The sequence below is a fragment of the Hypanus sabinus genome, chromosome 7, assembly GCF_030144855.1.
Source record: "Hypanus sabinus isolate sHypSab1 chromosome 7, sHypSab1.hap1, whole genome shotgun sequence".
In the NCBI taxonomy this organism is placed as follows: Eukaryota; Metazoa; Chordata; class Chondrichthyes; order Myliobatiformes; family Dasyatidae; genus Hypanus; species Hypanus sabinus.
The window spans coordinates 155,483,300-155,508,816 of NC_082712.1; the positions used below are offsets into that span (position 1 = coordinate 155,483,300).

The following is a 25,517-nucleotide window of genomic DNA, read 5'->3' on the forward strand; positions in this document are numbered from 1 at the left end:
ATGCTTCATTCCTCTGTCTGAGCTTGATTTATCACAGGGTAAACCTGAAGTTACCCTAGTTGAATAACTCCCATTTCTTTGCTATAATCTGATGAAAAGTGTAATCAACACTTGGCAAAAGAAGTGAACAGTAGGAAAAGGTTGACTAGTTTTCAGTGAATACTTTCTGGTTTATAACCCAGGCTGGATTTGTTGAATGATTATTACAGGATGTATTTGTTAACTTCATCTCGATTTATCTGAATGACTAAAGATGAGTTTAAGTTTATATTATACATGTTGAATTGACAAGTTTTGAGAGTAGTTGAAGCTTTCTGATAATGTCTTAATCTTGTGTACAAATAGTCTAAGAAAGGCCTACTTTTTAACACCTTTAGTCAATGTGCAGATTTTTTTCCTTTTGTTCAAATCAGTAGTTTTAGGATTGCTGTCAGCCGCAGTCTGAATGTGTAGTGTTTTAATGATTGGGTAGAAATAAGCCACTTTCTAAAATCAATATTGTCTAGTTTAGTTTTATGATCTTGGGTTAAACTTATTAAAACTAATAATTAACCTTTGTCATATTTCTACATCCTCTGCAATTTATATTTTAATTTTGATTCCAAGTCTATTTTAAAATGGTTAAAATGTTATTTTACTTAACTAATTACAAAATAGAATTAACAAAATATAGAAAAAATAATGATCCTCAAAGGTCTAACCTTCCTGAGGGTAACCTGATTCCCATTGTTGGTTCATAACTTTAAAAATCCTTGGTTGAGAATCCTATAGGCATGTAATTTGAATGCAAGAATTTGTTCTGTTTGAATGCTTTGGATAATCTTAAATTAACAGCACAGCAGGAGTATTTAATTTGGTTACTTGTGCCCTTTAATTTTGATATTATGTAGTGCAAATCCTATTTGTCTAGATGCTGCTGCTTAACTTTTTTTTAAAATTTATCTGGGGAATTGTAAATAAAGTTCAAAACATTGGTCAACAACACCCTGCAGTTAAATAGCACCTTTGAATGCAGTAAGTCTTTCCAAGCAGAGCAACAAGGACATTGTGAATCCTTGTCTATATGCCATAAGAGGGTATTTGGCCTGGTGGAATCAAAGCTTTGTCAAGTTCAAGTTTATTGTCATTACATGTATCCCACCAAACCAGTGTTCTGTTGGACCAAGGTGCATATAGCAGTACATATAAAACACACACAAGGCTTAAAGTAATGTTACTACAAATTTTCCAGAAGATTGACATTGAAGATTATAAAGCAGTTTAGGGAGGGAGCCAACTCTACAGTGAAACCAAAAGGAAGTACTGCCACACAAGATAGAGTAAATGTTTGGTCAGCAGTTTCCCTTGAAATAAAGTAAATCTGGCTAATTCAGATTGTTTTTAACATGCCTTCTCAAACAGAAAGCTAGATCTATGGAGGACTTAGGAATCTGATTGTGTGAATGGGATGAGGAGATGTTGTGGGTGATTGTCTGGATGAGTAGGAGTTGAGTAGCTTACACAACTGGACAACAAATGAGAGATTGAAGCCAGTGTTTCATTCAACTATGTTTAGGAGTGCTGGTAAAAAGTAAGAAGTTGCACAGTGTCATTTACGTGATGGTTCTTTCAGAACTAGGACAATAGTAGAAGTTTGATTCAAGCAAATTTCATACAATATTTCTGGATAAATGTTGCAACTTCTGTTTTGAGGATTTGGAGAAAAGGACTGGTAATTTTGGATATTGGTCACTTGTAAACAAACCACCTTTTATGGTGTATTAACAAAAATGCCATGATTAAAGCCCCTGAAAGAAGTTGGGCACTGGTTGCTCCCTTAAAAGTCCCATACAGCAGGACCAATTCAGAGTTGGGGAAAAATTATATTTTCACAAATTCCATAAGAGCAAATTTATAAATTGGGGTAGTGATCTGTGAATTCTGTAAGGGTAAATTTTCATTACCTGAGTGGCTATAATGCAGTGGTTCTCCTCGTGTTATGCTTAGTCCAACCCTACATTGATGCTACTTTGTGCACAAATGCTGAACTTCTCAATTTTATCAACTTTGCCTCTAACTTCCACCCCTGCTCTTAAATTCACTTGGTCCATTTTTGACATGTCCCCCTTTCTCAATCTGTCTCCTCTGGAGTCAAACTGTCAAGCAACATCTTTTTTAAACTTGTGAATGTGTGTCTCCCCACCCTTTCTCCTGTAAAAAATGCTATTCCCTTTTCTTAGTACCTTTGTCTCAGCTGCATCTGTTTCTTGGATGTGGCTTTCCTTTCCAGTGCATCAGAGACGTCCTCCTCCTACAAATGGATTTTCCTTTCCTCTACCACTGATGCTGCCCTCGCCCACATCTCCTCCATTTCCCGAACATCAGTGCTCACCCTATCTTCTGCCTTAACAGTGATAGTTTCTCTTGTCCTTACCTACCACCCAATGGGCCTCTGCAGCTTCCGCCATAACCAAAGGAATCCTGCCACCAATCATAGTTCTACCTCACGCCCTCTCTCTGCTCTGTGATTTCCTTATCCATTTGTCCCTCCCCACTAATCTTCCACAAGACACTTATTCCTGCAAGTGGCCAAAATGCTACACCTGCCCACTCACCTTCATTCAGGGCCCCAAACAGTCCCTCCAGGTGAAATAACACTTCCCTTGTGAATCTGTTGGGGTAGTCTTTTATATCTGATGCTCCTGGTGCAGCTTCCTCTAAATTGGTAAGACCTGTCATAAATTGTGTGACCACTTCGAGTACCTCTACTCCATCTGCCAAAATGGGAATTTCCGGTAGCCAAATATTTTAGTTGCCATTCTCCTTCCGACACGTTAGTCCATGGCCATCTTGTGCTAGGATGAGGTCCACCGTCAGCTCATATTCTGTCTGTATAGCCTCAAACCTAATGAATATCGATTGCTCCTTCCAGTTTAAAAAAAAATATATATTTTTGCCTCCTCCACCCTTCTATTCTCCACTCTGGCCCTTTGCGTTTTCTCACCCGCTTCCCTGGTCCCCTCTTCCTTTTCTACGATGGTCCACTCGCCTCTCCTATTAGATTCTTTCCTGCCCACCAGGCTTAACCTATCACCTTCTAGCTTTCCTCCCCCCCCCCCCCCTTTTTATTGTGATATTTTTTCCCTTCCTCTCCAGTCTTGAAATATTTATTTCCATATCTGGCCTTCGGAGTTCCTCCAGCATTTTGTGTGTGTTGCTTAGTCAAAGTTTGCCTTGAGGTGAAAGGCAGTTAGTCACTAGTTTGGAAATAAGATTTGTTCTTGTTTGAAGCAAGACAATGGTGTGGTTTGGAGTTGACGGGATGCATGCAAAGGTGACCTGCATTTTCAGTGATTTTTTTTTATGATCGCTATGATATATATCAAAGCTTAGCTGTAACAAAACAGAAAATCCTGCAAAACCTCAGGTGAGGCAGCATCTTGGAGGGAAAATGCCAATGTTTTGGCTCTGTGGTCCTTTAATAGAACTGGGAAAGAGATGCAAGTTGGTTTTCAATAGAAGAGTAATGTGTAGAACAAATTCTGTGATGGATGGATGGTATGCATGTTCCATTTTGGAACAGAAGTCAAGTTTATCCATTGAAGTCAAGCTTGCCAATGGTCCATCTCAGAACTTGCTTTCTCAATCTTTTTATTATTATTAATAATATGAAGAAAATACAAATGATATATTGATAAAGGGATTACAAACATACAAAATCCCACTACACATAAAAAAATACATAAGCAATGGTTACATTATAAATGCGTTTACCAAAACATTTCATACAGTATATGTATGAACATGGTAAATCTAGATATTTCATAATATATAATATAAAAAAAAGAAAATATTATGCAAATTAACTAACTTACTAATCTAATAGCTAATAAAGAAGAAAAAAGAAGCAAAAAAAAGAAAGAAAAACTAGAAAAAGAGGGAAAAAAGAGGGCTGTTTATAATATCTCACAAGAATACATAATCATCAATGTTGTCCACTCCGAACCTCTCAACATACATAAGATTAAAGCTGAAAAATCAAATGAACTTGGAACAGGGTCATATTGCATCATATGAAAATATTGAATAAATGGCCTCCATATCTTTTCAAATTTAATAGAAGTATCGAATACACCACTTCTAATTTTTTCTAAGTTTAAACATAACATAGTTTGAGAGAACCAATTAAATTCTGTGGGAGGATTAATTTCCTTCCAATTCAACAATATAGATCTTCTAGCCATCAGAGTTAGAAATGCAATCATTCGGCAGGCGGAAGAAGATAAATGCAGTGAGTCCATCATTGGCAAACCAAAAATTGCGGTAATAGGATGATATTCAAAACCGCAGAGATAATATCAAAAATATCTTTCCAATATTTTTTCAAAAGCGGACATGACCAAAACATATGAGTTAAAGACGCAGTTTCAAATTGACATCTATCACAAATAGGATTTATATAAGAATAAAAATGAGCTAATTTATCCTTGGACATATGGGCCCTATGTACGACCTTAAATTGTATTAATGTATGTTTGGCACATATCGAAGATGTATTAACTAATTGAAGAATTCTATCCCAATTCTCAATAGGAAAAATAAGATTAAGCTCTCTTTCCCAATCATTTTTGGTCTTATAAAGGGGCTGTGAAAGTATCTTCATAATTATATTATAAAGTTTTGATATAAGCCCTTTTTGAAAAGGGTTTAATTCAAACTCTCCAAAATATCTGAAGGCACAAAATTTGGAAACGTAGTAAGTACAGTACTTAAAAAATGCCTAATCTGTAAATATCTAAAAAAAATGAAATCTAGGCAAATTATATTTAATAGATAATTGCTCAAAAGACATAAAACAGTTGTCCAAAAATCAGAAAATCTTAGTAATCGCTTAGTTTTCCAAGCCAAATAAGCTTGATCTATAATGGAAGGGTGGAAAAAGCAATTAGATACAATAGGACTATTTAAAATGAATTTAATCAACCCGAAAAATTTCCGAAATTGAAACCATATACGTAAAGTATGTTTAACTATCGGGTTGTCAGTTCGTTTCGGCAATTTAGAAAGAGCAAAAGGGAGAGAAGTCCCTAAAATAGAACCCAGAGCATAACCTGGTACCGATTTAATTTCTAAACTCGCCCAATGAGGGCCAAAAGATCCACCCCAGTCTTTCAACCAACATAACAAATATCTAATATTAACTGCCCAATAATAAAGTGTGAAATTAGGTAATGCTAACCCACCTTCCTTCTTTGTCTTCTGTGAATATATTTTGCCTATTCTGGGATTTTTATTCTGCCATATATATGAGGAAATTTTTGAATCAACATTAGTAAAAAAAAAAAAAAAGATTTTGGATTAAAAATTGATACTGCTTGAAAAATATATAAAAACTTAGGTAAAATAGCATTAATCCTGCCTATTAGAGATAAAGATAATCGTGACCACTTAGTAAACAAGCCTTTAATCTGATCAATTAAGGGTAAAAAATTAAACCTAAATAAATCTTTATGGTTTTTTGTGATTTTAATCTCTAAGTAAATAAAAGAGTCATTAACTAATTTAAAAGGTAAATTTCCATATATTGGGGCCTGTCTATTCAAAGGAAACAGTTCACTCTTATTAAGATTTAACTTATACCCAGAAAACTCACTAAATTGAGCCAACAATGATAGAACTGCTGGAATAGATTTCTCAGGATTAGAAATGAATAATAATAAATCATCTGCATACAAAGATAACTTATGAATATCTGTCCCACGATTAATACCCAAAATATCCTGTGATTCTCTGATGGCAATTGCCAAAGGTTCTAAAGCAATGTTAAATAGTAATGGGCTAAGAGGACATCCTTGTCTAGTGCCCCGAAATAAATGAAAAAAGGGAGATCTTTGATTATTAGTAAACACTGAGGCTACTGGAGTGTGATAAATCAGTTTAATCCAAGAAATGAATGTCGGACTAAAATTAAACTTTTCCTACACATTAAATAAGTAAGGCCATTCAACTCTATCAAATGCTTTCTCCGCATCTAATGAAATCAGGCATTCTGAAATGTCATGTGAGGAAGTATAAACAATATTCAGTAATCTCCTAACGTTGAAAAAAGAATAGGGATTTTTAATAAAACCGGTTTGATGTTCTGAAATAATTTGGGGTAATACCTTCTCCAACCTGGATGCCAGTAACTTGGAAAAAATCTTGGAGTCTACATTCAATAAAGATATTGGTCTATAGGATGCACAGTCAGTAGGGTCTTTATCTTTCTTCAATATTAGAGATGGAAGCTCTATAAAAAGATTGTGGCAAATTCCCCAATCTAATTGCTTCCTCAAAAACCCTACATAACCAAGGAGAAAGAATAGCGGAAAAACATTTAAAAAATTCTACTGTATACCCATCTGGACCTGGTGCTTTCTCAGAATTCATTGAGGAAATAACCCCTTTGATTTCTGCGTCCGTAATAGGAGGATCTAATATTGAAAGATCATCGGATGATAATCTTGGGAAATTTAATTTCCCAAGAAAATCACACATGGTATTACGATCCTGAGGGAATTCAGATTGATACAGGGAGGTATAAAAGTATTGAAATGACTTATTTATCTCATCATGGTTAACTGTCAAATCCCCATTCTGCTGATGAATCTTAGTGATTTGACGGTTAACCAAAGCATTCTTCAACTGACTAGCTAACAGTTTACCTTATTTATCACTATGTATATAAAAATCAGATCTGGTTTTCATTAATTGATTTTCAATCGGAGATGTAAGTAATAAACTATGTTCCATTTGAAGTTCAACCCTTTGTTTGTGAAGCTCCTTACTAGGAGTGATCGAATATTTCTTGTCAATCTCTTTAATTTTATCGACCAAGTGAAGAGTTTCCTTCTTAATGTGTTTTCTCAAACCAACGGAGTAAGAGATAATCTGGCCACGTATATACACTTGAAAAGTGTCCCAAAGTGTTCCATAAGAAATATCATCCGTGGAATTAGTTGAAAAGAAGAAATTGATCTGTTCCTTCATAAATTTAATAAAATCCGGATCTTGCAGTAAGGTAGAGTCAAATCGCCATTGTCTGGCATTGGAAACTGTATCCGTAAATTTAATAGAAAGTTTTAATTGAGTATGGTCGAGATAGCTATAATATCGTAATTACAACCGATTACTGATGGAATAAAACAAGAGTCAATAAAAAAAAAAATCAATTCTCGAATAAGAATGATAAACATGTGAGAAAAAAGAAAACTCTTTGTCGTTAGGATGCCGAAATCTCCAAACATCAAAAACTCCATTATCAGTCAAAAAGGAGTTAATACAAGTGGCCGACTTATTGGGTAAAGTCTGAATAGATAAAGATTTATCCATCAAAGGATTTAAACAACAATTAAAGTCACCACCCATTATTAACTTTTATTTATTTAGATTGGGTAAAGAAGTAAATAAGGACTTTAAAAAATCAGGACAATCCACATTTGGAGCATAAACATTAACCAAAGCAACCTTTTTATTACAAAGTAAAACCGTAATTAACAAAAATCTACCATTCGGATCCGAAAAGACATCGTGTTGAACAAATGCAATAGAGGAGTCAATAAAAATTGAAACTCCTTTTACTTTGGCATTCGAATTGGAATGATACTGTTGACCCCGCCAAGACCTAAAAAAGCGATATTTGTCCTCCTTCCTCACATGAGTTTCTTGTACAAAAATGATATGAGCATTAAGTCTTTGGAATACCTTGAAAATCTTCTTTCGTTTAATGGGATGGTTTTAAACCATTAGTATTCCAAGACACAAAATTAATGGTCTGAGCCATAATTCTAAAATCAACCCTTTGGTATAAAAAGGGTTAACCAAATTATAAACTCATGCACCCGGAAAAGGAACAAAATTAAAGAGCGGACCCGGAAGTGACGACAACGCAGACATATTTGAAGTTCAAAAACAGCCCAAATGAAAAAGCTAAAACAAACTGGTGAAGGAAAAATAAAATTAGAAAACAAACTAAGCCCCACCCCTGCAAGAAAAAGAAAAGAAAACGCCAAAATATGGCTAGAAAAAGGAAAAAATGAGATTAACTCTATCCCCATGTCAGCGGAAGACCACTCCGTATATAAAGGATATATATTAAAAAAAATCACCCCGACTTTAAAAATTAAAGTCACTATACTAAAAGCAATACTTCTAAATATAGTTAGTTGTAAAAAAAAAAGAATAAAGTCACTAAAAGCTTATAAATCGGGCTATAGCCCAGACAAAACAAAAAATATTTAAGCTATGATAAAGCGATGCATTGCAGGAAGAAGACGAGAGAAAAAAAATAACGCCATCTTAAACAAAACCAAAAATATTTTTCAAAAAACCATCATCTTAATAAAAAAGAATTCACCATCAAAGGGTTAAAAATATACCTTCAAAGGAACAAAAATAATAGTCAAAAATGAGGTATAATTGTTAATGTGTATAAAACAGAGCGATTAATATGACGAAAACACACTAACTTAAATATAAAGTATAGGATAAACCTACACCAATAACCAGAGGCTAAATCTGGTTTAAGAAATCGAGCACCATCTTACACGATCAGAATCATTCAATTATTAGAAACTGGTGTCTGTAGCAGTAGGGAAGTTCTCCTCCAGATAACTTCTCGCTTCGGATGTTGAAAGGAAAAATCTGGCGTGGAGCATTTGGCGGAGAAATTCTAAGCTTCGCAGGGTATAAGAGCGCAGGTTTTAGATTTTTCTCATAACATTCAGACATCAGCGGTTTAAAAAGAAGCCTTTTTTTCATAACTTCAGGACTAAAACCTTCAACCAAACGGAAATCGTGATCTTGAAATTTAACCATTCCTACCCGCGCGAATAAGTTGTTCTTTGTCGTGTACATAATGAAACCGGACAATTACAACCAAAGGTTTAGCTGTAGCACTCGATGATCGACGTCGAATTCTGTGTGTGCGATCCAATAACGGAGGATTATTTGGGAAAATCGACAGAAACGCTTCTTTTAATAGTTGAGCAAAATATTTTGAAGGGTCATCTTTTTCTATGCTGTCTGGGAGACCAAGTATACGTAGGTTCTGTCTTCTGGACCGATTCTCAAAGTCGACACTCTTGGCTTTAAGTCTTTCCACCAGTTTAGTGGTCAAAATTAAATCCTGTTGCAGTTTTTCATTAGTCAAATCTCGTTTCCGAGCGTCTCCTTGCAGAGATGCGATAAGAACTTGCTCCTGCTTAATTACTGAATCCGTCTTAACCATATAATCTTGAAAAGCCTTTATATCTTGTTTAAAAATTTGTTGTAGTTCATCAAGTTTTTTATCCAAAACCTCCATAAACAATTCGCAAGTTAATTGAGTGTGTTGCGGATGAGCTTCTTTCCATTACCGTTCGGATTGCGCCCAGGTTCTCGTCCTTTAGATCTAAGAGACATTTCTGTTTGCATGTCTTCAAAAATTCACAATAAACTCTTAAGTTCAAAAAAATAGCAAAAAACTTTTGGTGTAGGTAAAAATAAGTTGGATAAGGGTGATCAAAGGTTAAAAAAAGTAAAGGTTATGGAGCGAATCTAAAACAGTACTCACTCCATGAGTGTCTCCCACTGACTCCATCTCAGAACTTGAAGGTGCAAGCTTTTAATACACAGTTAAATCTGAAAGAATTGGGGCCACTTTAATAAGATCTCACTAAAGTGGTTTGTGAACTTGGTTAATTGTAGTTGGCATAATGCTTCTAATCTGGTTTTGGCATAATTGTAAGTTTTAAGGTAGATGGTGATTATGTACCAGTGTTATCATCTACTTGTACATCCTGCAAATTTTAGGCTTTTTGTTTAAACTAACTCCATTACTGGCATCTCAAAGCATTTGCCCAAAATATCATACCTTTTTGTTTATTTATCTAGCCTTCAGCTGTTTCATTAGCAGCCTTCTCTCCGAGTAATGATAGGTTTACTAATGGGTGTTAATGTATGATTTGAAGTAATTCTAACCCTCCTGTTACTGCAGCCCTGCAAAGTAATACTTCTGGGGGTGGTGGGAGGGGAGAGAAGGGGTAGTATAGAAGCCTTGTGGGTGAATGAATTGGATTTCTGCTTTCCAAGACTTCAAAAGTAGTTTAAAGTCAAATCATATTGAGTACAACTGCCTATTTTCTTCACTTAACTTTTTTTGTTGTGCTTTGTCTGTTGTTTTTATAATCGTGCTTAAACTCTAAATCTGTGTTCTGGCTTCTTTCACCGCATTTCCCTGGAAAGAATAATGTATCGAACCTATCGAATGTAAGTAAAACTTGTTGTTGTTGGCTGGCAGTGTTCTGCTGTCAAACCAGCATAATGGCTGCCATTCATGATTAATATGGCAGTTTTTGCAGTATTGTGCAGAAGTCTGGCACATAGAGCTAGGGTGTCTAAGACTTTTACACAGTACTGTATTAATTTTATGTATTGCTCTGTACTGTTGTCACAAAAATAGTTCATGGCGTGAATGATGAATCTGATTCTTGATGTGGGTCTGTGTTGTGGACTAATTGGGTAGGGGGCAAGGAGAGGAGAATCATGTTTGGGGATAAGGGGAAGGCAGAGCGCAGAGGAGAGGGAGCGAGAAGCTGCAGAGAGACATTCTGTAATGATCAAAAAAGCTAATTTTTTTGGAATCAAATTATCTTTCCTGGTGTATCAGTGCTGAATGTGTCTGCCCCTGACACCCCTACTCTGCCACCTGTCCCACACCCCTCTTGCAGTGCTCCACACTTGCCATTCTCAACATCCTTTGCTCCCGTCGGATTTACAAACTCGCTCTCCACTTCACATTGACCAACATAGTACTGTGCAAAAGTCTTGGGTCTGTGCTCAAGACATTTGCACAGTACTGTAAACTTTGTATAATGATACACATTGCTTCTCACATTGGTACACAAGACTTACTAAATTAGCTTGACATGCCCAGTTTTAAAAATGTTAAATGCAGCGGAATCTAGTTTAATGCAACGATTTATTCAGCAGCAGATGCATTTGCCCTGTATGGATTTAAATTGTTCTAGGATTTATTGTAAACATTGAAAGCAGTACAGTCTGCCATATGTATAAATTTCTTTGGTGGTTTCTGATGTTAGGATTCCTCATTAAGCTGACTTTAAAGCTCGGACTTGCTAAATACAGTGGATTCTGGTTAATTGAGTCAGATCCAGGAGCATTATGTTTTGGCCAAATTAAGTGGCTGTCCCAATTAGCTGAAATTTCATGGAAGTGGTTAAAAAACTATTTTAAAAACTAGGTTCAATTATGCAGCAAATTATGTATTTGAATAAAATGCAGAACAAATTAAGAACACGGCCTGTATTACAGCTATAAACCAGTGCTGGCATAGTATTTGATTGGTAAACTATCTATTCTTAACCCCTTAAAACATGAGTTTATCATTTTTCCCAACAACCAACAGATTGTTTTTATGTTTGTGACATACTTGGACAACATAAGTTATGCAATCCACTTTCTTTGAACCTGATAATGTAGCAACTGTTGCAAAGAGAACCGTCTGGCATGGCACAATATATTTTTTTTTAAAGAAGCCGGTTTCATCAGCTTTGCAGATATCACCTACACAAAATTCTTGAAGCAAGTTGGGAGGTTTGTAGATTTCCATCTTACTGCACTTGGAGCATCAGCACTACTTTCTTCATTGTGTGCTTTCTTGAATTTAATGTGGTGCTTACATCACCCAACCATTTGTTTCTTTAAATTCTTTGTGACACATCTTTTTAGCTAGCTCTTCTGACTTGTTTCTTTAAAACTTTGGTCTCCTAACATGCACACCTTGTCCATTTACAATGGAAAACCATTTATTGAGATCTTTAGCAAATGAATCTTTACCTTTTGAGATGTTTTCTCTTGTCCCTTGTATAATGCCCATTTTTCTTGCAGTTTATCTTGCTGATGTGTTAGGTGTGCAATTGTAGATTTTGGCACTCCAGTTATCTCTGCCAACTGGCAATGAGTGGTGTTAGGTGGATGGCTTTTAATTTGGTCCAGTAGGGTAATTTTTTTCAGCTAGTGTCAAATCTTTTTGTGGTAGTGATCTTTTTTTTTCAAAAAGAGTAACAAAAATCATTGCTTTTCCATCAGAGTCTGTCAGCACAAATGGGTAACAGAACACAAGCACATGTAACTGATACCACTGTTCATACTGAGCAAGATGTAGTGTCCAGTGGTCACACAAGTGCATTTGACTAACTGCCTCATGCCACAGTTGAGCATCATAGTATCTCAAATAAACAAAGGGAATCCCACCTATTTTCTTGATTTTGTTTTTGTTCTTTCAATTGTCCCATATAACCGTTGAACCGCTGGCTCAATTAGCCAGAATCTGAAGTTTGTATAGTTAAGTTTTGTGCACCAGATGTTGCTAAGTTTGTGTCCTGATTTCAGCTAAAATAGCTGCTCTCTTGATGTAGCTACAATTTGCTTTTAAGTTTGAGTGACAAAAGAAAATTTGCTGCTTGTCCCAATAATTTGTCTATTGCCAATAGTTGGAAGGTATTCACTGAAATTGAGTATGTGCCTGAAAATATCCACACGAAGAAAGTACTGGAAAGTGATTGATGCATTTGAGCTGTAATACCAATCAAATTAAACATGTTTGAGTGCAAGCTGTCAGCAGGGAGGTGGACTGGGGGGGTTGATGCTGATTAATATAAGAAATGATTTGTTAATAAACTTATAGCATTTTGGAGTTTCTTAAAAGTTTAAGAAAAAACATGATCCTAACATTAAATATTTCTTGCAGTCAAGCACGCTCCAATAATGCACACTCCGCTTCAGAGTCTACGCACACGGTTCCAAAAGAATTCCAGCTGGATCTTGATGAAATTGAAAATGACAACAATGCTGGTGGATGTGAATTACCAGATCTGGTACAACACAAGCTTGATGAACTCTATGAACCTGTTTGCATTCCAGAACCAAAGTAAGTCACCACTATAACACAAACAAAATGATGTAGGACCTCAGCAAGTTGAGCAGCGTCAATGGAAATGGTGGGGGGGCGGGGGGAGGTTGACATTTCAGGCAGAGATCCTTCAGGACTGGAAAGAAAGGGAAAAGATGTCAAAATAAGGTGGTAGGGGAAGAGAAGGAGTACATGCTAGAAGATAGGTGAACTCAGGTGGTGAAATAAGCTGGAAGGTGATATGTGGAAAAGGTAAAGAGCTGGAGAAGAGGTGGCGGCTATGGGCCAACATATCAGTCTATGGCTTCCACTTCCACTTGAGTTATCATGTGTTTGGATTTGCTTATCAATGTAAATACCCTTGGAATGTGGGGTATTCTGTGGGGGGAAAGGGAGTAAATGTGAAGTTGTATATTTTGCCACCAATGTTTAAGGTTGAAAAATGGAGTAGTGGAAGAAAATTTAAGATGCAGCATCGCAAAAAAGTAATGTTGGTAATGGAAGTGCAGAAAGCTAAAGTATGCTGGCACTTTAAGCCTCTTTGTAGTGCTAGACTATGGGCAGGGAATGTTGCGGTACCAACTAGTATGCCTATAACATACTAACCCTACCTTGCACATCTTTGGAATGTGGGAGGAACCCCATGCTGTCATGGGGAGAATATACTAATTCCTTACAAGCTTCAGTAGCAGTGAAAGCCCGATCTTACAGCTGGTGTACTGTAAAGTGTTTTGTTAACTGCTAGGCTACTGTACTACCCCTAGGAACAGATGTGTACATGAGTAATAGAAAATTATAGGGCAGGTTGAGGAAGTGTGTGTGTGTGTTTTTTTTTTAAAGCCATAAGTGCCAACAGTGTGATAAAAGTGGTTACAGTTTTAAATACATTACCAGTCAGTGTTGTTGAGGTGATTTCAATTGTATTACTTAAGAGGTAAATTGAAAGAAAAATTAGTGTTCTGGGAGAGGGCAGATAATCCAAATAATTTGGTCTACCAAAGATTTGGCATGACGGGATGTCAGTTGGCATTCCTCGTCACCATATCCAGTGTAATTCTGTACTATTGATTTTTTTTTTTTGGTGTTATCTCGGATTCCCTTTGATATTTCAGAAATCGTTCAGTTTCTCCACACTATGATGAGATGCATGGCAGCACTGATTCTACTATCAATTTTGTTGTGTCACAGGTGGCAAGTAGTGACATTAACACCAGCATCCAGGCTCTTGCCCAGGTAAGATATCAGTGCCACTGTGTGTTTTGGAAATAGAGCCAGGTGAATATTTAACTTTTAAACTTGTTTATTTTAGTTGTTATTTTGGATAATAATATAAAATGCCTGTTGAATAGATGTATTCATATTAGTCTACAACATCTTGGCAACTATGAACATCAGAATTGCATTCACCACACTTTGTCAAGCTAGGAGATATTGCTGGTTAAATGGGCATAGGAGAACATGCAGGAGTGACAAGGGGTGCTCAGATAGGATGATTGTCATACTGCAGTGTAGGAAGACATGTATGCAGAAACTCAAAGTGGCAAATTGGTCCCATAAATCTGATTAAAGTTTAGATAACTTTAGAAAGGATGAGTGAAACAGAATTAATGAGAAGCAGTTTTAAATTCATTCAACTTGTGTTACCTCGAATGAGTGAAAAATCAGAACATCCTCCCGTGTCCTCAATTTGCATGCTAATTTAGCTATGATTCCTGAAGTCCTTATCAATAAGATCAGTCCCTGTGATATCAGGAAATGGCAGACTTCAATGGGTAGAGCTTAAGCCAAGGATTCATACTCCTCCAGAATTAGCATTTCTTTTAACTGAGCTGCCTAGGTATAGCTTCAAAGTTCAAATATGTCAATAAATTGAAAAATTGCCTTCTGTATCCTTCGGGGGGAGGTGGAAACTGGATTTAACTAATTTGATTATTTGGCATACTATAATACCAGTCATCTGCAAAGGGAAGGTGTTATTGATAGCACATGACACATGATAGCATATTCTTAGCATTTAGTTTAGGTTGTGTCACAGCGACAAGCTGAATTCCAGAAATGAAGTGTAATGTCTTTCTACATTTGCCTATGTCATCAAAGAACCCTGGCAAATTTAAAACTAAATTAATTGTGATGGATGAGTATTTGCACACTGGATGTGGTCAGTTACCTCGTACATTAATCATTGCAGTTTTCTTTGCGGTATCCTACAAAACTTCATAGCTTACACAAGATGTTGAGAATTTATTGTATAGAATTCAATACATTAAGGTTTCATGTCTTGTATTTGGATGTTTCTGTGACAAGGCAAATTGAAAAATATTGTTTTGTTTTCAGATTGATGAAGTTTTGCGACAGGAAAGCAAAGTTGATACCATGTCTGGTCACATAGACCAGTTTCTCATTGCAACTTTCATGCAGCTCCGATTAATTTACAATACTCATATGGCTGATGAGAAACTTAACAAGATGGAAATCCTAAAACTTTACAGTTGTATTATTGGGAACATGATTACGGTATGGTTTTGAATTGTTGCAGTATCGCCTTTTTAAATGAAGATCTGAACCTATGCTTACATTGGACAAATTAATCTTTAATGGACGCTATGCCGTGTTCTCACTGCCAAAAATGGACAAAACTGTTAATGATAGAAATGTGAAAACAAAAGTCATTATTGAATTTCTAGGTTATAACAGGCTAGAATGTCACTAAATTATGATGCCTCATAGATGAGGCTGGTTGTATATCTAGATTGGCATTTCCAATATAGGCGAATAGAACTGTGAGAGTGATGAGTTGCACCATTTAAAGGAGTAGTTATACAGTGATGATAGCTACTCCTTTCTGAACCCTGATGACTAAACAATGTGCACAGGGGCCATCTGACTCACAAACAAAGGCTTTTGTATGGAAAGTAGGGTGAAGTAAGTTAGGATTTGTGCAAAAGCAACTCTGGGCTGTAACCCTCCCGAAAGAAAATCATTGGGAGCTGTAAAAGGCAGCAGCATTTCCACTAACTTCACAAGTCTGTGTTCAGCTTTAGTCTGATTTGCAAAAAACTTCTGCAAAATTGAACCAATACATCTTACTTGAATACTCAAATTCTTGCACCTATGGCCAGCATACATTTACCCTTCCTAATTGGTTGATGTACTTGCATGTCAGTTTTATTTATCCTCAAGGGCATCCAGGTCTCTCTATGCTAGGGGCTGCCAACCTGGGGTCCCCTCAGTTAATGGTAAGGCTCCATGGCATAAGAATGTTTAGGAACCCCTGCTCTAAATCTTTAAAGAAAATGGCCTTATAGTTTTTCACACTATAATCCATTTGCCAAGTCTTCGCTCTTTCATTTGGTATTCTTCATAAAACATTCATCCAAATGTCAGGCCAAGCTGCTTCCTAACTACAGGTTGTCAACAAGCTTTGTGTTGTACTGTTGTTTTTGCACAATCACTTAATTACCTGATTACTAATATTTTATTTTGTTATCCTGTTCAGTTATTCCAAATAGAACCATTGGCAAAGGAAGCTTCAATGGGAGTTTTGAAGGACTTGATGCATGGATTAATATTATTAATGTTAGATTCGCGCTTGGAAGATTTGGATGAAGGTCCTCAAGTTATACGATCAGTCAATCTGCTGATGGTAAAAGTATTGGAAAAATCTGATCCAACCAACATTTTAAGGTAAAGGGGAAAAGCTTGGCTATTGTTGTTACAGTAGGATACATATTACCTTGAAGCTGGTCTTCTTTATCTTTCTTGGAATTTTCATAAAGATCAATCATTGTGATATGTAGGCAAGGATGGATTTGTCATTAGTAATGCTGTGAGAAACCTTTGTGGAACTATGGCACCTTTGTTGAAATTATTTCTCTGGCTGGTAGTAATCATGTATGATCATGTCGTGAGAATACTGAGGTAAATTGCATGCTTTAAGGAAAATGGAAATCATTGTCATTTACAAATTAATAACAGTCCTGTCTCCTGAAGACAATTTATCTACAAAAAAAGGAATTAAAAGATTAATGAAGAAAATTTCATTTGAGACCATTTGGTCAAAGATCTGAGTGCAAATACTTTCCACAAATCAAATGACTTAAGTTTGTTGCAGTTTAGAGCATGATCATATAGACTTGTTAAATGACATCTTAAATGAAAAATTTCTTTTGCAGTTCCCTGATTGTACTCTTACAAGATAGTCTTCTCACTACCACAAATAACTCTCCTAAGTTTTCAGAGCTTATAATGAAGGTAATGTATTACTTCAAATACATTGAGTACAATATGAAATGTATCTTTTATTTATCCTTGTAAAATTCCATACATTATTTAAGCTCTTTCTCTTTAACTTTTAGTGTTTGTGGCGAATGATACGTCTTCTCCCAAGCAACGTGAACGTTATCAATGTTGACCGAGTACTTTTGGATGTACACAATTTCATGCGTGTTTTCCCAAGGGAGAGATTAAAACAGATGAAGAGTGATCTTCCCATGAGAACACAGAAAACATTGCTGCATACACTTTGCAAGCTCTTGGGACCAAAGGTTTGTTGACTGATGTAATGATTTTCCTGCTTAATAATGATGCGGTTGTATATCTCTTGCAATATTTAAAATAAAAACTAAATGCCCCAGATGTTTCGGAGAGGTAGGTGTGAGTTGTAAAGCCTACAATAAGAAAGTCAAACAAAAGTAATGCCCAATTTCAGCAGAAGTTGATGTGAACATCCTGTGTTTATATTCAAATTTTAGTGAAGCTAGATAGCTTTTGCAATTTTTGTTTTTCAGTAGACCTCTCTTTAGGTTTCTTCTCGTTTTAAGTAACCTGAAGGCTACTTATTTTGTACCATTTCAAGTATTAAAGTTGTTTAAATTTAAAGGCTGTTTACAACCATCAGATTGCTTATTACTATTTTATCAGTTGAACACATATCTATAAACTTGTGCCTGTGTAAAGGCATGGTTTGGTCAATTTTAAATTGGAACTCTTATCTCTTTGTCAGAATTTTTTACAGATCAAGTCGTCATTTGCAGTTATGGTGAAACTGATTAATGCACCCTTTATGTGGGGAGTCCCATTCTGAAACCTGGGGATGCCCCCATTATATTGACTGGCACCACAATTGTGCTAAATGAGGAGGGAGACCCTTAAAGTGTTAGGCATTTCAACAAGCAGCCAAGTGATGTACATTATATCACTATCTGAAACCTTGTAACCCAGCAAATATGTATTCTACTGTTATAATCGAGTCAGAGGATCAATCTGCTTGCATGAATGCAAAAGAGCATGCTGACACCACAAATGAACCTGAAAAAATACTTAGCAGTTGAACAGAAAGTGACACGTATTAAACAGTAAGAACAGCATTCAGTATACTGCAAAAGAATGCACAACCAGTTGATCACTCTGCCTCAGCCAATCATGAATTGTGGTGGAAACTTAGCTCCAGAAAGTTCCCCCATATCAACGATGGCACAGTTCAACTTGAATATGATGATTTTAATGCGTTTAGAGGATGCCAATGGATGATCAATCTTGCTGTCTATCCAAGGTCCCTAATGTAACAGGCTGTTTTCAACTAGTTCATTTCATTCCGTGTAATATTAAGGAGTTCACTGGTTGCAGCCAAAGCTCTGGGACTGCACAAGATTGCAGGTGATGTACTTCAGAACAAGCTGCACCACTATAAGCTACTTCAGTGCAGTTACTTGTAGAAAATTGTCCGAGTATTCATTTTTCATGAAAGACGTGCTGAATCCAATTTGGCTTTTCTTTCCTGGTTGGCATGAACAAGTTGGGCTGAAGGGACTAAGTAGTGAAGAAAATTATCTGAGATTGCAACAGGATCTTAAGGAGTAGGTTTAGGGGCTGAGGGTGGGACACCAGTGTTTGAGAATAATTGTGGTGGCGGTGTTACTGCTATCTGTAGTGATTGCAGGAAGTCAAGGATCTGGTTGCAAAGGAAATGTATTAAGACCCATGCCTAGAGGTTGGAGATGAGTACTGAATGAATTTATCATTAGCTACATGAGTACCTGCTCAGTTTATTTACATCAGGGTGTCTCAGCTCCACACTGAACCACCAGACAAAACCTGAAGATCTGAATCCAGTGGTTAATTTAGGTTGAGTGCCCCTTGTTGAAATGTGACGGGGGGGTGGGGGGGAGGGAAGAAAACTTGTGGATGAGCATCTTTAGAACACTGTGGTTGGAGTCATATCTTTTACAAAGAAAGTTGATTATGATATCTGGGGTGAATCATTCCAGCCCCACAATGTCTCTGCAGGTTCTCTTCATGGTGCTTTTCAGCCCCCATTACTTCAGTGAACAACCTTCCATCATGAGGCTGGAAAGGGGGTTGATTATTATAGTGCAATTCCACTCCTCTCAAAATTGCCTGTGCTTGCATGCAGTGAGACCCAGACAACATTTGTGTATGGACTATTGTGGCAAATACTATGTTCCATAATTACCAATGCAGCAGGTTAGGGCACTATATCTAGGTGATCTTGCTTCCTTTCTTTAGGTTCAATAAAGGAGACATTTCATTAACCTATTTGTAGGTTTGAGTTCTCTGTGGATAGGGGGAGTTACATTTCGGTGTTGAGTGATGGATAATGGTTAGGGAGTAACCTGTGTTAGCTCCAACACTTGAATGCGATTTGTTTAAATTCAGAAAGGACTTTCTTTATTCCTCTTGTGGTGAAGGATTGAGCTGTCAACTGTCTTTCTGGCATTGCTGTGAATTCAAAGATTGTCACATACTGCATTTCGCTTGTCTGGCCAATATTAAATGAGTAACTGCAGAATTTGAATGATATCTATTATTTTAAAATAAGAAGATTGTCAAAAGAATATCTGAGTAGAATTCAGTGTTGGCGAGTTGAAAAAAATTATGTGCAGTGTTTAACTTTAAATTATTCTTTATGTACCAGATTATGGATCATCTGACGCTGATTGAGAACAAGAATGAATCTGAGCTTGAGGCTCACCTACGACGTGTCACTAAACAGTCAATGGCATTGTCAGGTGGAAAGACTGATTCAGAAACGGAAAAGCGTGGTTCTACAATAGTACGTATTAAACTGAAAAAGGATAATACCTAACCAGTTATAATTACATAATTGTGAATCTTTTTATTAGAATTGAACTTAACTCTGCTTTTGAATATTGCAATGCAGAAACAATGCTATAGCTTTATTGCATTTACTTCATTTATGGTATAGAAAATACTGTCAACAGCTGCTCCATGAAAAGTTGAACCATTAATGTGAATTGAACTTGGAAAGCTGTAAAGTATTTTATTCATGGATTAAATTTCTGGTTGTTGATCTTCAGTAAAGTTTCACTACAGTGCAAATGACTAAGCATGTAGGAGTTGTTGTTGACGAGGAGACAATATGCAGAAGTCAGAAATAAAACGACAAGCTAGCCTGAAGCTTTGTCAGACTTGTGGACTGAATAGTAGTGACATAGTAGCTTAATCTTTGTCATTTAATCATACTTTCTTTGCCAAAGGGAATGAACTTAAAGAGTAGAGAAGTTTTGTCGTCATCTGACAAGAATCCAAAGCTAGGTCTGTCTATTTTTGTCTCTCCTTTTATAGGAAGGAAGATTCTTACTTTGCTAACTACAGCATAAAATCACCAGGTTAATTTCTTGCGATCAGAACTGAGTTAGAATACCTTATAATGGACCTATATTTTCTGCAGTTCCAAAATGCTCTTGAAGTTATATTTGAGACTCAACAAGTCTTAACAAGACTTTAGGAGGATATGACCAATTAGAACCTAAGGCTATTTGTCCTGGCCTGGGATCTTTGGACTTAATAAGAGCAAATTAAATGTGTAGTTTATATCATGAAATTGAAACTCTTTGTAACATTTAATGCTCAGAACTCTATGGTTGGTCAATGGATCCATTTGAAACTGAAATTTTAGGATTTAAAGGAATGAAGCTACTTGAAGAGAAAGCAGAGTTTTAAAGTTTCCATCATAAGTTTACGGCATGCTGAAGCAAGCTTGAACAAGTGTAGGAGTGAAGCAAGCTTGAAGGAACCCTCTTGAATGTGACTGTTTCGGTTTTTTACCATTTGAATTCTAAATCCTGTGGATGTTATTTGATGCTGGGAGGCCAGGAGTTGACATAACAGTTGAAGCTTGCATGAACATAAGCTGTTTGGGGGGGGGGGGGGGCGTCGGGTAATAGAAGTGTGTGAAAGGGAAAGTAGGTAAACGCTTGTGGGATGAAAAATCATGAACCCAGTAAGTGACTGAAATGGCAGTGCTGAGAGCAGAGGTCCCTGACCTTTCTTTGATGTCATGGATCAATATCTTTGGAGCAAAGGATCCATGGGCACCAGGTGGAAACCCCAGGCCTAGAGGCAGGAAGGATCATGTGTGAAAAGGGATAACATTTTGAGGTTCTGGGAAAGGGAGTGTTGGGTTGAAGAAATTTTTAAAAGATGTAGACCACCTGTATTAACTAGAGATGGGAATCCTTGAGCAAGTATCTCAAGTACCTTGGTGCAATGGAGACTATAAACTGAAAACGAAATAACTCTGGTTGTAAGAGAGAACAGGTTAGCGGCTGCATGTTTGTAACAGTTGATTTGTATTGTGACTCCCCAAACCTTTCCCACCATTTTATTATAAGGCGGGGATTAATAACTATTTGGGTATAAATGCAGCAGCACAAGATTGATACAACTGAAGGCAAAGCAGCTTATTGATCCATCCACCATATACTGTTAACATCCATTTCTTGCACCTTGGGTACATTATGGATTCTGTATTTGCAACAACACATTGGAGAAACTTCCACTAGAGTTCTTTGACAGCAGCTTTTGAACAATGATTAAAGGGGCAATAAGTGCATGGCTCACCATTTTTAGATAACTATGTTTCAGATGCTTATTAAGTGGAAATGTAATGCATTATCTTTATCACCTCGTCTTTAGATCTTAATTGCATTAATATCAGGCAGTTCAATGTGGACAAGCACCATAATGTATTTATCTGAACTTTATCATGAGCAATCACAAGCAAGTGATAAATACAAGCCTTCAACACATCACAGGGAATGAATTTAAAATAGTTTTGGCATTCTGCCTGCAAATTCCTGTACTTTTCCCAAATCCAGATTGATTTCTGCACATTTTGTCTGAAGAGTGGAATAGGCTATGCTCTGGCAAACCCAGAGACATTGACCGTGAACTCTGCACCCTTTCAAAAATAGGAAGAATGGATGGGGTGGTGTTGATTGTTACAGCAAACTATAGTTGTATGGTGCTTCTCTTCCACATGTTATACTTTCTGAATTGTAAACCAATTGAATACAGAATGACCATTTTGCTCAGAGAGAAGCTTGACTGATCAAAATAGCATGATACTATATTTTTAAAAAATCTTTAATATGAGAATGTTCCTGTCAGGATAAGGAACTTATTTGTATTATGTATTCCCTGCCCTGGACAATAGTTCTGTACATATTTGACATGCTCTTTTTTTGTACTATTGTGAACTGTTCAGAAATTAACAGTTCCATTTATTTAAAAAAATACTTGATTTAAACAAATACTAAACTACGAATAAAAGAATGTTCTTGGAAGCAGTTGTCTTCACAGCATTGATTTCTTGTGGTTAAAAAGCACAAACACTAAATCCTACATGAGAGTAACTATGTAATTAGAATTAAGTTTTTAAAAATGAAGTATTCTGTGGTCATCGTTACAATTTCATTTATTCTAGGAGGGTAAAGAATCGAAAGCAAAAATAAGTGAAACCTTAGCAGAAATATTCAAGAAGATTGGATCCAAGGAAAACACGAGGGAGGTATGTTATGATTTATTTTTGAATAATTGTAAGTAAATTATTTCTTTAGTTGGTCTTCACTTTTGTGCCCACTAAATTATCGAAAAACCTTTGTTATTAAAATATTTGAATGTAGATCTGAGAAACCTAATATTTTTAGATTTTACTTTTCAAGGAAGTAACTTGAAGGATTATTTACTGTTCCTGGGCATTGCTTTATTCACAGGGATTTCAGAGAGGACTGATGGGCAAAGATGTTCTTACTGAGCCCTTCTGTCAACTTTTGCCATTAGTTCATACTTGGCAAACAGTGAATTTTGGGCAGGTTGGAGAGATCCTTGCACCTTTTTATGTTCGGAGATGTCTGGCCTCATTCAATTGACTGATGTGCTGTTGCACTTACGAGATCATTTATACAAATGTATTAATGTACTTTATGGATTTTCACCCAATTTTTAGAATTGTAATTCTAATTTGAGTCCAGTTTATGTAAATTGTGAACTACTTGAACCATCTCTTGTTCTTGTGGAGCATACCCATTTCGCGTTCATTAATGTGATTTACCAAGTTTTAACTCATTGCTTTCTGCCTCTGAACAGGGTTTAGCAGAACTTTATGAATACAGAAAGAAGTATTCAGATGCCGACATTGAACCATTTTTGAGGAAATCTTCCCAGTTCTTTCAGAATTATGTTGAAAGAGGTTTGCGGCTTGTGGAAAATGAGAGGGAGGGGAAAGGAAGGATATCTTCTTCATCTAGTTCTGGTAAGAATTTTTTAAAGGAAGTAAATTTGATTTAAAACTTAATGGAAAAAGAAATTTATTATCTGAAATTATTTTGCTGCCCAGTGCTTTTTAACTTAAATCAGAGTTGCTCTTCTTGAGTAGCTGATCAAAAGTTCATAGATTACTACTTGAAGTTATTATTTAGATTTTTGTGTACCTTTATTCTTCATAAACTGTAAAACTGTCCACTGACCCCGTAATGCGTTGTATACAAAACTAAGCAGGGAGTTAAACAGCTCAAAAAGCACCCGAGCCAAAGGCTTTCTTCAGGTTTTTATTAAGAAAATTCTAGGAAACTGCAGAAAGTAAAGTAAAACACATATTAACTCAATGCAGAATCATCACACAAATACCTGAATATGCTAATATTGATTATTCTCACTATCAGTATTAAATAAGGTAATACACGTGTGCAGCATTCTGTAGCAGTGCTGTGGGCTAGAGTGAACTGTGGTGCAATGATAGCTTAATGGTTATGAACGATAAATGTATACTTTCTTCAAAGTATACCGACTAAATGTTTACCAGTATTAAGAAAGCTTAAGTCTCACAGTTATTGCTGTTTTGAGATCAAATCAAGAGTGGATGAAAATGGATGTCTTTCTATCAGCTTTGCTCTGTGTTGAAATTCAAATTAATGTGCGCAGGAAATAATGTTTCTTTTAAAAAAAAAGTGCTTATGAGTGGGAAGCGATGTTTGTACAAAACGAACAGCATACAAAATGAACAGTACCTGTAGAGGCAGACACCATATCAATCAAAGACCAGTTTGTTTCCTTGTGCTTAAGTCAGTTATTTGATATTTAAAGGTAATTATCAATCCAGTTGATGGGAGAGGCATAGAAAATCATGCAAGTAGCCAGGAGTAAACAAAAGTCTATTCAATCTGTCATTCATTAATGGGTGGTTGTGACTGATTTTCAGTTTCATTTTCTGACGTCTTGATTCCCTTCAGTGTTCAACTCTGCTCTTCATCTCCTGAGCAAAGAAATTTCTTATAATCTTGATCCTAGACTGCAGGTTGCTGAAAGTTCCATTTTCAGGGTACAGGTTTCCCCCCGCTATCCGAAAGTAGAGCGGATGTGAAAGTGTTTGTAAGCCGAAATGTAAAACAAAGAAGCAATTACCATTAATTTATATGGGAAAAATTTTTGAGCGTTCCCAGACCCAAAAAATAACCTACCAAATCATACCAAATAACACACAAAACCTAAAATAAAAAGAACATGTACTAAAAGCAGGAATGATGTGATAAATATACAGCCTATATAAAGTAGAAATATTGTATGTAAGGTGTAGTTTCATTTAACAGAATCAGGAAGACAGCGAGCCAAAATCGATTCGGAGAAAAAAAATCGGCACGTACGTGCATGTGCACACAACTGCCCACACAAGGCTTCGCGGTCATGGTAGTCTTGGGGTAAACACACGCATAAAGCAGGCGTCTGTTTTTAGTAAAAGTTAAAATCTTCTTTGGTTAGCAAAAACAGGTACGAATGTAGGTCTTCTGTAGCTGTGAGCTGTTGTAAAGCGAACATTTGAAAAACGGGGGCCACCTGTACTCGCTCAATTCTACCCCCAGTTCCTTGCCTCAGTCCTTTCAAGGTCGTGCTGTTTCTAAGACACATGTGAAGTCTAATCCTGGTAGGGCGAAAGAGTAAAATGTTGGGGGGTTAGCAGCAGCATGCAGATAAATCTTGCTGAAAGTGGCAACACTGGTTGACAAATAACTTCAGGTGATCTAAGGAAGTGAAGAATGTCTGGTGTGTTAGCTGCTTAATCTAGAGGAAGACTGCCTTCGGCCTGACCAAACTTAACAGATCTTGTTTGGGTGGGTGCTGAGTGATGGGTCCCCTGTTACAAATCAGTACCACGAAAGAACAAACAGTACACAATATGCAATTAAACAATTGAATTTTATAAATTAATTTGACTATGGTTAGTAAAGAAACAAAATATGAGAAAAGGGCCCATTCTTATGAAACAGTC

The 25,517-nt window shown here is 36.4% G+C and overlaps 1 protein-coding gene and 1 non-coding gene across 5 annotated transcripts in view; both read left to right on the plus strand.

Moving 5' to 3' along the window:
• Nucleotides 1–25,517, plus strand: part of ckap5 (cytoskeleton associated protein 5) — a 96,728-nt gene that overhangs the window by 64,618 nt on the left and 6,593 nt on the right. For all 4 annotated transcript variants that reach the window (XM_059975981.1, XM_059975982.1, XM_059975979.1 and 1 more), the window contains exons 34-42: nucleotides 12,770–12,949; nucleotides 14,044–14,164; nucleotides 15,266–15,445; nucleotides 16,428–16,615; nucleotides 17,104–17,182; nucleotides 17,287–17,475; nucleotides 19,866–20,003; nucleotides 22,680–22,763; nucleotides 23,342–23,507. In XM_059975981.1, coding sequence (XP_059831964.1) covers nucleotides 12,770–12,949; nucleotides 14,044–14,164; nucleotides 15,266–15,445; nucleotides 16,428–16,615; nucleotides 17,104–17,182; nucleotides 17,287–17,475; nucleotides 19,866–20,003; nucleotides 22,680–22,763; nucleotides 23,342–23,507 — 1,325 coding nt within the window. The remainder of the gene's footprint in view (nucleotides 1–12,769; nucleotides 12,950–14,043; nucleotides 14,165–15,265; nucleotides 15,446–16,427; nucleotides 16,616–17,103; nucleotides 17,183–17,286; nucleotides 17,476–19,865; nucleotides 20,004–22,679; nucleotides 22,764–23,341; nucleotides 23,508–25,517) is intronic.
• LOC132397592 (small nucleolar RNA SNORD67) lies at nucleotides 15,711–15,821 on the plus strand. The gene has a single exon (XR_009513406.1). It is a non-coding gene; the product is annotated as a small nucleolar RNA SNORD67 (small nucleolar RNA).